The following is a 15,129-nucleotide window of genomic DNA, read 5'->3' as shown; positions in this document are numbered from 1 at the left end:
AGATAGGAGTGGGACACTTCTACAGCCCCTCTCATGGGGGAAATAGCCGGGGAAACACCTGCCAGCAGGCTTACAGCCTGTGTCTCCAGCATCAGTGATGCTTCTGGGCTGTATTTCTCCACTAGCTGGCTTGGGACTTCAGAGTGCTGCAAGATGACCTGAGGCACCAGGGCCAGAGCAATAAGATCCACTGCTTCCCAAGAGATGCCTTAAACATGGTTGTTGCACTGTATGTCTCTTAGAGGGAAGTAATTTCTAAAGATGGAAAGCTCTGGGGGCTGTGACCTGGGGAGCTATTAACGCTTACCAAGTGGACACAGCCATCCTGGGGACAGGGAGCTCTTGCAAGGCTTAAAAGCTATAGCCTGGGCAGAAATCAGGGTGCCTGCCACCTCTCTGGGACGGGCTAACAACACTGACTCCTGCACTGGTCCCTGTCTCAAAGGCAGCTTCTATTAACTGAAGGGAGGAGGTGACCCAAACCCATCAGAAAGACCTGGTGGTCAGCTGTGCACCCAGGAATAGACAAAATGACGGGGTAGGTGGAAATCAAGACGCAGCCCCTGCATGGGCTATGTCTTCGTCTCATGTCAGGGATAAGGACTTGATCCTGGGAAAATGAAAGTCTGGTCCCAGTCGGTAATTTTTTATCAGGGTATGGATTTTCTTCGGCACCTTTGACTTTGATCTTGGGGCAGTTGGGTTTGCTGAGGGACGTTACGTTGCTTCCCAAGGTGACACCAAGGAAGTGGTGGGGCTGTAAAACTGAATTGTGCTCCCAAATGCTACCTGTGACCCCCATGGCTCGTTTCTGAGAGCTCAGGCACTGCTGGCGACAGCTTGGGGAAGCATGTGAACTGCTGTGGGTAGTGTTGTGGGTCTCTACAGACACTGAGAACTTGTGCTCACCAGAGCTGGGTGTCCTTGGTGGCCATGTGGATGTTTGCTCTTCTAGATTGACTGCTGCTGCTTGATCTTGTATGGATGGAACCTGCATGGAGACAATCCATCTGGGGCAAAACACCACAAAGAGAGCTCCAGTTGTCTAGCTGGGCACCTTCACATTGGCAACAAAAAGCTTTGGAGGGTGTATGTACACCTGCATGTACACCACTGTGACTGCTACTTTCAGGTGGCTGAAGGAAGACTGGGGTCTGAACGTCCAACTGAAGCACATCCAGAAAATACCCCCAAAATGCCTGGGCAAATAAAAGAGTCCCAGGAAGTCCTGGGCTATGTGAACACTCCTGGCGCTGCCTGTTGCCCAGTGAGAGATATTGTGATCAGGGCCCTCCCAGAGAGGTGAGGGAGCTGAGGAACCTCACTGCTGCCTGGGCAGCATGGACCTCCCACTGGTCTGCACTTGCTGGACAGGAGTAGATCAAGTGGTTAAGTGTGGAGGCACCTTTAGGGCCAAGTCAACATGACTTGGCAGGGGATAAATGGAGATGTTGATGGCAGGTACTTGAGTCAGCAAGGGATGAAGAGATGTGAGAAGCAACCTGCTTGATTCAGGGCTTCAAGCTGGTCCATCTAGCTCTGTATGTGGCTCAGGAGATCTGTCGTGGACGTACCCAAGACCTCCCACAGCAGCAAGGTGGTGTTTGCTGGCCTGTTTCACAGAGCTGATCACCTTGGGAGGGCTCTGCTGCCACTGAGTGAGCAGAGAAGGTCCTGGGGTAACGGCACAAGGTGAGCTGTGGGGGTACTGGGAGCAATATGGTGCTGCCTGGGAACATTCCTCCTCAAACTCCACCTCCTCCTGAACTGGGGTGGTTTCCTGGGGCAGTTCTTGTCCATAGTCCCCTGTATGCCCAGGCTGTGGGAATGAGCTGTCTCTCAGGCTGATATCCTGGGGTCTGCTACCTGTGGCTGATATTCAGGGCTGCCTCTGTGGAGACCTTCCTGTAGAGGAAGGATGCTGGGCAGAGGTAAGGGGCCAGGCCACAGTCATGTTCACTTATTACAGTCCTCAGATCTAGTTAGCAGCCAGGTGATCTGTCACCAGAGGACCTGATGGATGGGGAAGAGAGTTCCCTCCTTCCTGAGGCGGGAAATGAAGCTAATCAGACCTCAGACACCTTAATCCAGCTCTGATCTGATTAATGACCCTGAAGACTGTGAACTCATCAGCACCCTGGCATCTATCACTGCCTGCATCCCGCCCCTTTTGCTAGCCACCGCCCGGCACGGCTCTCCTGTGCACAGCCCCGGGCTCCGGCTCTCTGCCCTGCATGGTGTGTGCTCTGTGTTGGTGGCTCCAGCCCTGGACAACCCTCTTGTAGGGTCCCAGTGTCTGGATTTGACTCACCTGGAAGAGGGAACTCCCTCCATGATTTTACTAGATGTCTTTATTGGGATGTTTCCACCCAGGCTTTATGGCTGGTGTCTGCAAAGATTTCTTGCTTGTGCAATTCAAAGGCTGAAGCTTGGCTGCTTGTACTTGCATCATCCTGAGATCAGTGAACTGGGCACCAGCCTGGGCTGCTGATCCTTGGAGGAGTTGCTTGTCTTTGGAGAGCCTCCCTGTGTAGTGCAGAGGACTTCCGTGGGGACAGTAAGGCTGTGACTCGGTGCTGTGACCCAGACCCCCAAGTGAGCCTCACTCAAGCCCTGTTCCCCCTGCCTGAGCTACAGTAGGTACAGTCACAAATGGTCTCGGGACTTGGCAGGGGTTACCCAGGCTCCCCTAGACTGGCCACCTGCCTGTCTGCCACCCCATGGCGGTCACTGTGGTGGTGACTTCTCTGTGCCCCAGTACAGCAGCCCCAGTCACTGCCCCAGGTCCCAAGGCACGTTCCCTGTGCAAAGCTAATGAGCCATTGCAACCCCTGGAGACAGCCCTGGGCACTGGGATAAGGAAGTGATGGCAGCTTCCATTGCAGACTGTTGATCTGCAGCGGAAGAGTTGTCCTACCTCTGCTGTGCCCTCTGTTCCCTGGATGCTTGTTGCAGTTTTCTCCTGTGCTTGGGAGCCAGGCTGCTCCATTTCTCCCCAGATCTTGTCCTGCTTGGCAGGGCTTGTTACCCGCATGGGGGGAGAGGGAAAGGGCTTGGGGTCCTTTTGCTTGTCAGGGACACTGGCTTCTGTCCTGGAAAAGTAGAGGGGGATGGATTTAGAGGTGGGGAAGAGCCCTACAGTGGAGAGAGGGTATAGCAACAGGCACAGGGGTGCTGGAAATGGAAAGGGACACTATTCCACTTTCAGTACCTTCTGTCCGGGTAGGGTGTGTTACTGTAGAGTGACATCCACTCCATATCCCCTTCTGGGCTGTCCATGGGGCTGATTCCTGCCCTCCTTCTTCTCAGGGAGGCAGCTGGAAAAAGGTTGTTGTGTGTCTGTCCCCATACAAGGGTTTGGGGCCACCTGGTGAAGGTAGTGGGAGCTGGGCTCAGGCAACAGGAGGAGGTTATCCCACATGTGGGACCTTTGGACCTCCTTGCAGTGGGGTGATGTGTGTGCAAGGAGCTCAGCAGGCTCCAGACCAGACTGGATGGGCACAGGAAAGAGAAGCCCCTGGGATTACAGAGCAGAGAAAGCACAGGAGGCTGAGGAAGGTCTCACATGCCCTCGGATTTCTCCTTCCTTCGCCTCTGTGGGACACAGGATACAGGGGAGTGGACCTGTCTCATGCTCAGGGAATACAGCAGTGCTGGAAATGCTGAAGAGGGAAGAAATACAGGAATGGGAGTTTCCCTTTAGCCATTATGATATTTAGGCAGGGCAGTAGCAGCTGCCTCTCTTGCCTTCTAAAGAGCAGGACCCATCATTGGACACAAACAAGCAGAGGCATGTCTCGCCGTGTCAGCACAACACAAAAAGTGGGACCCAGAGGCAGACAGATGCAGACCCCTGATGCCAGAGACCACAGAGGCACTCGCACACAGTCTGACTCTCCCTGAAAGCCAGTGCCAGAGGGTCTGGGCCAGCTCTGCTCCTGCTCACCTGCATATCCCAGACCAGCCAAGGCTTTCCTCTCTGCCCTTCCATGGCACCACACTCCGTGTCTTTTTTGAGAAAGATAAGACTGGGCAAATGAGTAACAATCTGCCTGTAGGCACTGGCTCTGTTGGCATTTTGGACAGAACATGGGTGATGAAGGGTGGTGGCTCCTGTGTGTGCCCAGCTTAGGTCCACTGATCTCCCTGGCCCAGGAGTAGTGCAATGGGAAATGGCATAGCTGGGCATTGCTGATGATCCCTGGTGTGTAGGGTGTGGAGGAGACAGATGGTGAGTGAGAGCCTCTCCTGTCCCCGTAGGCATGCACTCTGCTCCCCGAGTGCCTGGGGGGTCCTTAGAGCCAGGGCAGCACTGGACTCCAGTAGGGCTTTGCCTGCATGTCCTGAAGTCTGTCGAGTCTCCCCACATCTCCTCCATCTGCTGCAACCACAGACCCTCTTTCCCACCGAGTGACTCCAAGGAAAGCAAGATTGGCTCTGGATCAGGACAACGGGCTCAGCGCCCTGGGCAGTGGGTCCTGCAGGCTGAGGAAGGGGCAGAGTGGTTCATGTCACGTCCCAGAGTGTCCCCGCTGCTGTGGCCGGGGGACGAGGAAGCCGGAGGAGGGAGGGAGGCCGGCGGGGAGCCCGGCCGGGGCCCGCGGGGAGGCAGGCCGGGCCAGCGGGGCGGGGGGCCGGCGCGGAGCCAATGGGGAGCTGGGGCAGGTGGAGGGGGGGTTAAAACCCCCCCCGGTGCCGGCGGGCGAGCGAGTGCCCGGGAGGAGGAGCGGAGAGGAGGGCTGCCCCCGAGGGCAGCCCCGCGGAGCGCGGCGCGGCGGGGCCCCGCGGGTGGATGCCCGCCGGTGCCGGGGCTGGCCCGGGGCTGCCCGGCCGGGCTGTGCCCTGGCAGGGGAGCGGCGGGGTGCTGGGGGGCCCGGCGGCTCCTCAAAGGGCCGGGCCATGCACAAACCCATGGAGAAGTCCCAAAACTTCCGCATCGAAGCGCTCCTGGCTGAAGAGCCGGCGCGGAGCGCCTCCCCGCCGGGGCTGAGCCCCGGGAGCCCCGCGGCGAGCCCCGGCCCCGCCGGGCGCTCCGACACCCCCTCGCCGCGGGCGCCCCCGGCCGCTGCGCCCCTCGCCCCGGCCGGCTTCGTCCCCAAGCCCGGCTTGCTGCACCTCCCCGGCCCCGGGCTCGGCGCCCTACCGGCCCTCTACCCGCCCGCCGTGTACCCGCTCCCGGCGCTGGGGGGCCAGCATCCCGCTTTCGCCTACACCGGTATCCCCCACCTGCCACCCCCCGGCGCGGAGCACCTGAAGGCGGCCGTGGCCGGCTCCTTCCCGCTGGAACACTGGATCCGAGCCGGGATGCTGGTGCCGAGGCTCTCCGACTTCCACGGTGAGTGACCCGGGGACCGACTCTCCCGTCGGGCGGGACGCGGCTGTCGCCCCTTCCTACCCCCGGGGTCGGGGGGCTCTGTCAAGCCCGGTCCCCGCCGGCACAACGGGGTGCAGATCCCCTCGGGGACGGGGGGATGAGGGTCTCCGAGGCCGCCCCTTCGCGGTTCCCCGGCGGTTCAGGTCGGGAGCCCGTTGGGGGCGTCGAGCCCTCGGGGCTGACCCCAATGCGGGGTTCTTGCTGCGCTTGGACCCGCTCCCCAGCCAGGGGGGTCTCACGGGGAGGGAGGGGTAAGACCAGAGCCCCGGAGACCTCCGAGGGCTGCGGGAACCGGAGCAGAAGGGCAAAATCTCCCCCTGCCGCGGCCCAGTGCTGCGGGACGGCCCCGCGGGGCAATGCCAGCCTTCGTGCTGGTGGAGCGGAGTCGCTCCCGGGCCGGGCCAACCGCGCCGGACCCAGCTGCCGGCCCCGTACGGCCGCTTCGGGCTCGTTGGGCTCCGCCGCGACGGGAAGGAAACGAAAATAATGAAGCGGCGACGGAAACCGGCTCCGAAAAACGAATAAATCCCTGCCGGTGTGGTTGGGAACGAACCCGCCCGGGTTCTTGCGGCGGTGTCCGCCCGCCGGGGCACGGAGGGATGCGCGGCCGGATCCGGCCCCGGGAAGGGACGGGGCTCCGGGTCCCTGCCCGCCGCCGCACTCGGCTCCTGTGGGGCGAGGAGCCGGCTCTGCCGGTATGGTGAGCCCGGTACCGGCGGGAGCCGTAGGAACCGGGCAGCCCGGCAGCGTGCTCGGCTCCAGCCCGGTCCCGGGCCCTCCTGGAATGGAAGGAGGGGTCCGGCTCTCCGCACAGCCCCTGCACGGTGGGCACGGCCGAGGCTGGGGACAGGCACCGGATCCCGCACTGCAATGCTGCGCCACGGGTGGGGAGGGTTCTGCACAAGGACCGGCTCCAGGCTCTTGTCCCACCGGGGTCTGTCACTGGCACCCCTAGCAGGGTGGCCCGAACCCTGCCCTGTGCTAGGGGAGAGTGGAGTTCTGGCGGCCACAAAGAAGGGGCCAGTGGGCAATAAACCACGAGTGGCTTGTTAATAAACCCCCAGCAGTGTATCCGAATTGGTTAGCTGAGTTTAGCATCTTAATAATCAGGGAGTCCATTTAAAAAAAAAAAAAAAAAAAGAAAAAGAAAATATGTCTGGATAAGTTAGTTATTTAATAAACTGGTTGGATGAATAACAACAAAAAAGAGAATTAATATGAAACCCCATTCATTGCTTCTTCCTCAAATTAAACTGGTGCAGGTTGAAGGCAAAGAGGCAGTTCCCCACCCCAGGCTGCTCCCCCTTTCCTTGGATCTCTGTGGACTGTACGACAGATGCAGCTGTGAAGTGGAGGTGGCATTGAGTGAAGTGGGTGTAGAACAAGCCTCTGGTGCTACAGGCTGTGTGCACTCTTCACACCTACCATTAAGAACAGAGGGGAAATTCTCTATCTGCTGGTGGTGAAACATCTTCCTGCTCCTCTGCAGAGGCTACGTTGTCCTCGTAGGGTGTGGGTCTGTTAGTGTATCTCAGCATCCAGGTAACTTCATGCAGGGGTGTGTTTCACCACAGTGGGATCACACCTCTGTACTTGCCCCTGTGTCCTGAGCTCAACTTCTGGCTGGGATAATGGAGAGAGCTTTGTGTATCAACAGACACATCCCTCTAAAGTGCAGGATCAGTTCCAGAGCTGCATGTCTCCAAACCCCTGTTAGAAGGAGTCAAATTGCAAATCATGGGCATGAGAACAGATTGTGGAGGGAGCTTTTGGGCTGTGCTAGGCTGCAGGGGAACAGCATGTCAACGATTCTTGTGGGAAGCACTGAGCTGGACTCCTGGGAGAGCCCAGGGGAGGAAAAGCAGTTTTTGACCCGTGTATTAGTGCACAGGGCCCTGCAGAGCCCAAAGCAGAGTAGAGGCAAAGGAGACACGTGAAGGTGTAATAAGGATGCAGCAAAAGCTGTAGATTTTTAAATCAGAGCCAAGAGGTGTTTGTTCCCAGTTCTGGGGAGCTCTTTGCAGTGGGGATTGTCTCTCTTCAGGATGTCTGGTTTAGTACTTTAAGAATTTTCCTGCCATGAAGCTTTTCTTGCTCCAGTTTTCTCCCAAAATTTGTCATGCCAAACACAGCAAATCACTCTCCGTTCTCTTTGCTTGCCTGGTCTTCACGAGGAGTATCTGTAGGTCCCTTTCAGCCTTCTCCTTCCCCCATTACACAGCCCGGTTGCTTCCATCTCCTCTGAGACATGTTTCCATCCTGACTGTTTTCAGGGTTTTCTTCCAAATGTCTTGAGCTAATGCCTCCCTGAAGCAGAAGGATGAAGCTTTGTGTGTTTGTAACTGCTCTACTTGCCTATACCCTCCCCACGAACATCACTTTTGACTTGAGGGACTTACGCTCAGCTTGGGGTCTATTCTCCTCTTCATAATTGTTCTCCCAGGGGTCCTGCTCCCCTGGTCCTTCTCTCCTGCAATTTTCACCGCTACGTAGACTGTGTCATCAGACCCCGTTCCTCGTCCATCTTCAGATCCTTTGGGAATATTTGGGTTCTCAAGTGTGCCTTTCCTCCTGGGAGCTCACTGCAAGCTCCAAAAGCAGGTCTTTTTGCAGCATGCCTTGTCCCTGTAGTCACCAGGTCTGTCCCCAGCTGCACGTTATCGCTGTGTCTGGGCTCATATTGTCCCAGTGTGCTGGCCATGGTGTGAGGATGGGGACAGTGGCGTGGGTATGCAGGACCAGGAAGGGGCACCTGCATCCTGCCTAGGACATGCTGCCAAGCCCTTCCTCGTTTCTCTGAGGAGGGTGGTGGGCTGAGCAAGAGCCTCCCAAAGTTGGCACAGGGCTCTTGAGCTGCTTGTGGATCCTGGGTGCTCTGTCCCATCACTCAGCCTAGACAGAGGGACAGACCTTCCTGGCTGAGGTTTTCCAGAGCGACTAAGCACAAGTGTCCATGCTGCTGGTGATGTTTAGCTCTCTGGGTAGCAGTGGGCAGATATTTGAGAAAGATGATACTGAAAGCCTCCTAGGGCATGATCTGGGGCATGCCAGAGGGAGCTCACCCTTGTGATTTATGTATGGAAGATTCCAGGACTAAGTCACGAATTCCTTCTTTAGTTGCCTGTGTAGAGATGTTTTGCAGGCACAGTCTAGTTTGGTCTCCTGGGGATGGTCTGGGTGGGGGAAGGAGCAGGACAGCCCCTGAACTGGAGCCACAAGCTCCATGGGGATGCATCACACGTTCTCACCCTCCTCTCACCCATGTATGGCTGCTGGCAAGACAGCCTGAGGCAGTGGGTACCCTTAGGAACCTGGCCAGGGCTTGGCTGCTGGAGTTGCTCAGAGAAGTGCTCCTGCTGCCGTGTCTTCCTCGCTAGCTGCCTCTGTGGAGCCGCAGCCAGCGCCTGGCTGCCTCTGCTGCAGTGCGGAGCGAGAGAGCTGGGTGGGAAGGCATGGATGCAGGAGCGGGCTTGCCCTCACTGCAGCCGGTGGGATGCTGCCTGCCCAGGGCTCCCCTGCTGCCAGGTGGGATCCCTGTCTCGGGGCTTTGAGCATCTCCTGAACCTCACGGGGGGAGCATTTGGCACCGGGGTGCTATGCCTGTCAGTATTTCTGGGAGCTGTGATTTATTTGCCCTGGCTAGCAGCGTGGAAATGCAGCGTGACGGTGTGAGCCAAGCGTAGAGATCTGCCATGGAAGAGAGCTGTAGGAGCGGAGAGGTTCTCAGGAAGAGGGAAGGATTCCCCACTGGGGACCTGGCGCTCAGGCAGCTTCGCCGGGACACCTCTTGTCTGCATCACCCACTTTGACGGCTAGGAGCCCAGGCCAGATCCTGCCCACAGTGGTGGAGAGCTGGCTGGCAGGCTGGTCAAAAGAAGTCACACCAAACTGTTTCAAAAAGCAATGCCTTCCAAGGCTCACCAGGTGCACAGCGGTGTCGTGTCAGCAGGGAACATGGGCTGGAAAACAGCTGGCAAGCAGCAATCAGGGGTCAACGGTGGAGCAAGCAAGGGACTAGAAGAGGTAGGAAGTGCCCTAACACATGCTGCCACCTGGACAATGGTCAGGGCTGCCAGCACGCCAGGAGAAGCCTCTGGTGATGGCCCCGATGCTGGTGAGACCGTCTCTCCCCCTCCCAGCCCTGACATCTGGAGAAACACCTCCAAAGCAGACAGAGTGCTAATTTCCTCTCCTTTATCTGCTAGCCCACAAAGTTAAGTGAACTATAGCTAAACAAACCAAATTAAAACCTAGTGGGTTAATATCAACCTAGGATTACCCTTGTTATCAAGTAGACAGAACTGTATCAAATAAACCAACAATTCTTTATAAGCTTTATCTAATTATCCAGGAGGCAGCTGCCTTTTGGAGCTCCCAGCCTCAGACTCAGAGGGCATTCCCGGCTCCAGGCCAAGCATTTTATTTACTGATATTGCAGCCAGACGCTGGGCACCCATCAGGGGGTTCGAGCCCTACCAGGTTGAAGGGATATTAAGGTGAGCTATGATCCTGGATGTAGCTCTGGAGGAGATGGCTGGGCAGACAGGAAATCCTTTGGCCATCAAAGGTGTGACGTTGAGGCAGTTGCTGGCCTTCTGGTAGGAGCTGGATAAGGGGAAGAGCCTTCCTGAAGGGTTATTCTTTCTTTGGGATGGTGGTTGTGATGGAGATGGGTTCATAGCTCAGCTGGCAGGCACTTGGGGAGGCGAGCCCTGGGGCATGCTCCCTCTGCATCCCTTGGGAGGATGCCATCCATGTGACAGCTTGTCACAGGACAGGGGAGGACAGGATTCCACCAAACACTGACAGGACAGGCTGGAGCTACCAGCGGCCACAAGATATTGTTTCCTCTTTCCTCCTGCTCCTTCCCCCACCCAGACCATCCCCAGGAGACCAAACTAGACTGTGCCTGCAAAACATCTCTACACAGGCAACTGGAACCTACCTCATACTCCACTTCCTCCTCCTCCTCTCTTTGCTCCGTCCCCGGTGAGAAATTGCAGACCCTCTTCCTCCATAGCCTCCCCACAAAGGAGCCAGAGCCCTTCAGGGAAGTTGACAGCATGTCTGAGGCCAGAGATGTTGGTGTTCAGGTCCACACTGAGCTGCTGCTGTGGGTGGCTGAAGGTCAGGTGGATCTTAAAGCTGTGCTGCTTTGGGCTCGCCCTGTCTTTTCTGCAGGCTGAATCTTGAAGAAGTCACCATGAGGAGTAGCGGTGATGGACAATAGTGGCTGCTGAAGGGTGTATTGTCAGAGGAAGTGACAGGTTAGGTGGCCAGCCATACCTGTATAGGCTGGGCTTTGGACTGCTGGTGGCTTGAACTGCATGACAACACCTCAGAGGGTTCGGATTTATTTGGCTTTTGGGCAAACATTCTGTTCTTTTCCCTGATAGACCAAGCAGTCCCCAGCATCTTACCTGGGGAAGCGTGAGTCCCTTGGGGGGGCATTGTTAAAGCAAGCGGTCTTCCAGTCTCCTCTGAAGCTGGACAGACCGAACTCCCCCTGCTTTTGGGGTTGAGACTCACTTCTGTGCGTCCACTCTTCCCACATCTGTTTTTAGTCTGGCCACACCTGGCCTTGCAGGAGGAAGCACAGAGGAGCCTTTCGGGGTGGTCTGAAGGATTTCTGTGGTCCCCAGAGGCAGGATGCAGTGCCCTAGGAGCTGGGGCCCAAGCTCTCTGCTTTGGGGTGGAGAATTCAGGCTGGGAATACATATGGTATTTCTTCACCCCTGGCAAAACAGCCTCTGGCTCCAGAAAGCATAAAAATCATGGATTATCGGATGCTGGGATTTGGGCACATCCTCTTCCCTTCTCTTTCCCCTAAGCATCCTCTATATACCATGCCCAGAAAGAGGACCTGCTCAGACCCAGTACAGCCAGCCCACTCAGTGCAGCCCCCAATTCGGGAGGGGGCTGAGGCACCGGGTGCCCTGGTGCACCCTCCTGTCTCTGGCAGCAAAGGGTGCTTCCTGGGCGCTAGAGCCCTCCAGCTGCCGGCCGCTGGCTGGGGAGGATTTGTGTTGAGCTCCCCACCAACTTAGACTGAATGAATTTCCCCTCTGGTTCTTTCCGATGCATCTCTGGCCTTCTCCCTCGAGGAGCTGCAAGGGGTGTTAGCTTGGGCTTGCCCCATCCCTGCAGATGCTGGTCCCCATGGCACCTCCTCTCCTTAGCGTTGGTCCCATATGTCTGCCAAGGATTTGTACAGCCAGAGCCATGGCCGAGCTCTGCGGGGCTGAGCCATCTTTCATCTGGCATTTGTATTTGTCCTGTCAATCCTTTGAGCATCTCATTTGGTTTTAGCCTTGATTATGTCTTGTGTCCAAAATGATGCACCGTGTGTGTGTCAGAGCCGTCAGCACAGCCTGCCTCTTTTCAGTCCCTAGTTTAACCGGCCAGTGGCTGGAAGGTGGGTCCCACGGGCTGTCTCTCCTGCCACGGTGGGGCTGTGGGTGCAGGAGGAGTTGTGTCCATTCCTGCTTGCACGAGGAGTTTGCAGATCCCCAGCCCAGCCTGGGCTCTGCCTATTTGACCTGTCCCACCCAGCATCCAGGTACTTGGGATCAAACTCGCATCATGATCAGTCAATGCCCCCTTCATAAATTCCTGCCTCATGTGTCACCATTGTGTTTGTGAAGGGCTCAGTGGACTCCTCGGGAGATGGGCAGGTCAGGATCAAAGCTGGAATCTGAGGGAGATAACACGGGTGATGCCCCATGCCCTGCAAAGAGGGCGAGCTGGAAGCGACCCTCGCCAAGCGTGGCACATCTCTGTGGCCACGATGCTCTGTCTCCCTCCCCAAGGCGCGGCAGCAGTGATGTGCCAAGGACCTTTCCCATTAATGCCCCCCCACCCAGTGCTGCTCCGGCACTTTACTCCCAGCTGCAAACCTCTGGGTGTGATTGCCGCTGCGGTGCTGGGAGAAGCAGTAAAACTGAACCCCGGGGTGGGGGACACACACACAATAAAACCAGCGGGGAGGAGATAAGCGGGGATCAAACACAGCGCGGCAGCCACCCCGCGCTGGACTCTCAAAGGTCCCTTTGTTCCCGCTGCCTCCTGATCCAGCGCCGCGCTGCCTTCAAGGGCTGCGGGGGAGATAGCGGGGCTCAGGGGCAGCCCTGCCGCCGCAACCCCTGGCAGTTGGGCAGCCACCTGCGCGTCCCGGCAATAAAAAAGGAGGTTTAATTTCAGTCACAGGACTGATCCCAGTTGCACACCGAGGCCTGATAACATATCTTACTGGCAGGCAATAAAGCCATTATTGGGGCGGGAGATGATGGAAGAGACGCTCGCCTTCCTTCTCATCCCAGGCTTGCCGAGGGGATGTCATCTCCCCGGCTCCCCAGCCCCACTGTCCCCTGACCCCTGCCTGCTGTCTGCCCTGCAGCCCCCCCGCAGTCTGGCTTGATGGGGAAGTGCCGTCGGCCCCGCACAGCCTTCACCAGCCAGCAGCTCCTGGAGCTGGAGAACCAGTTCAAGCTCAACAAGTACCTGTCCAGACCCAAGCGCTTTGAAGTGGCCACGTCACTGATGCTCACCGAGACACAGGTATCTGGATCCTGGGGGGATGGAGGATGGAACCGGCCAGCAGACAGGGAGGTGGGGGGGCTGCACTGCGGGGGGGGGGAAGTCAAGGTCATGGGCAATGCTGATGCTGCCATCAGCCCCGCACCTACTGCCCCAGTCGGCACCTCTTCTCAGGGCATCTCCTGCAGAGACCTGCCAGCCGGCCTTCAGGCTGAGCTCTTGTGAAGGGTACCCCAGAAATACCGCTCCTCTTTTTACCTGTCACCCCCAACTTAGATTTCAGAGCCTTCCCATCCCTCCATGCACTGTGTGAGGACGGTTTTTTTGTGGGGTTGAAATTCCTCTTTTAATTTCCCCTTCATGTCCTTGGGCATCCCGGGCGATTGATGGTCCCCTCTGTCCCCAACCCCTCCCCACAGAGGCTGGGCAGGGAAGGGAGCAGCCCCCCGAGTACTCCTGTCCCCGTGACACCCTCAGCCTCCTCACACAGACCTGCAGCACCATGGGATGCCCCCCAACAAAGAGGTTTGGGGGGCGCCCTCAGTGCAGGGAAGGCTAGGGGGTGAGTGGGGACAGGATGGGGAACAGAGGGACATGCTCTGCCCTGGGGGCTTTCCCTCGGCAGGTGAAGATCTGGTTCCAGAACCGCCGCATGAAATGGAAGCGGAGCCGCAAAGCCAAGGAGCAGGGAGCTCAGGTGGAGGCCGAGAAGCAACAAGGGCTCGGCAAAGCCTGCGAGAAGCTGCTGCCCAGCGAGCCCCAGGGACAGGCTGCCGAAAGCCCCAAGTTCATGGGGCACAGCTGCAGCTCGGACTTCCTGCACCACGGCACTGCCGAGCTGGGCTACAGCCCGGACTCCTCCTGCTCGGGAGCTGAGGAGGAAGAAGAGGAGGAGGAGGACGAGATGGGCGCTGCGGAGAGGAAGATCGGCTCTGTGTTGTGAAAGACAGAAGGAGGCGGCCGGGGAGAGGGGCTGGGCTGCGGTGCCGGGGGTCTCTTTGCTGGCAGACACAGACTGTGCCCAGGTGGAGCAGGGGGGGCTGCAGGGCACCTGCCCCCCTTTAACTTATGTGTGTTTGGATCCTATTTAACTCGTAATTATTCTTCTGTGTGTATCCGGGGGAGTCCCCACATCCCTCCCCTATAAAGCTGTTATCCGGATGCCTGTGCTTTTCCTTAGGGGACAGGAGGCTCTGCCCCTCTCCTGCCACCACACCACCCTGCCGGGGTCCCTGGGGAACCGGGTGGGGACAGCAGACTTGCACAGCTGGCAGCCCGCTGGCACAGCTGGAGGGCACAGACCCTGGACCCTTCTTCGATGGTGCGTTGCCCCTTCCCCGCAGATACGACAGTGCCTGGAGCAGCAGGAGGCGCATCCCTGGGTGATGCCAGCTGCCCTTCCCCTTGGCAGCGTGAAGGGCTGGGAAAGAGGATGCCCAGGATGCGTGCCAGCCTGCCCTGCCTCCTCCTGCGCCTGTAGCATCCCTGGTAGGGTCTGCACTTTGCTGGGCAAAATTAAGTAGCCTTGCAAAGCAGACCTGATTAATTGGCTAATGAAGTGGTGCTGTTTTCAATGTTGCAATCAGCCTGGCTGCACTGGTTGCATCGCCCTGAAGCGAGGTGGGGATGGAACCCTCCTGGGTTTAGGGTGGTGCTCAGGCTGTTTGTGAGGGCTCAATGCTGTAGTGAGTCCCCCCTTTTCCCGTGGTGATGTCTGAACCCCCCTCAGTCCCTTTCTGGGCTTATTTCATGATCCTCTGCTCGCTCTGGCAGGGCTCAAATCAACGCCTGGTAGCAGGATGGCAGCAGACACTCTGCTACCTCCCTAGAAGTACTAGGGTTGAGCCCTGTCCGCCCTAAGCAAGCAGGCTGTCCTTGTCCTCAGGATGCCCGACGGTCCTGGCAGACCCTATAGACCTCCCTGCATGCTTTCTGGGCCACCCCTTGGGGATGCTGAAATAGCCATGCAGGCAGAGGGACCAGCCCCGCAATGCCCAGCCTCTCCACACACACATCAGCCCCAGCTTCCCCACCCCAGTGCACGTGAGGCTGCAGGATCTGGGCACGCTGGGCTGGGGTGCCCTGGCCCCAGGTAGCCCGTGGTTTCTCCCTCCTGCCCCACGTCCTGCTGTCCCTTCCTCTCTTCTCCCTGTCCAGAGGTGGCAGGGGGGGCGGCCTGCCCCCGGGACCTGCTGTGGGGGTGGGAGCCGCCGAGGGGC

The 15,129-nt window shown here is 58.0% G+C and overlaps 1 protein-coding gene across 1 annotated transcript; it reads left to right on the top strand.

Annotated features, from left to right (window-relative positions):
- Positions 1–4,899: 4,899 nt before the first annotated feature.
- Positions 4,900–13,853, top strand: LOC134519023 (motor neuron and pancreas homeobox protein 1-like). Its single transcript, XM_063342538.1, has 3 exons — positions 4,900–5,335; positions 12,771–12,931; positions 13,536–13,853. Exons 1-3 carry the CDS (start codon positions 4,900–4,902, stop codon positions 13,851–13,853), a joined length of 915 nt encoding a protein of 304 aa, XP_063198608.1.
- The last annotated feature ends 1,276 nt before the right edge of the window (positions 13,854–15,129 follow it).

This window comes from Chroicocephalus ridibundus, chromosome 7, assembly GCF_963924245.1.
Source record: "Chroicocephalus ridibundus chromosome 7, bChrRid1.1, whole genome shotgun sequence".
Taxonomy (NCBI): Eukaryota; Metazoa; Chordata; class Aves; order Charadriiformes; family Laridae; genus Chroicocephalus; species Chroicocephalus ridibundus.
Note: the sequence above shows the minus strand (reverse complement) of the source record. Positions and strands in the feature narration are given on the sequence as shown.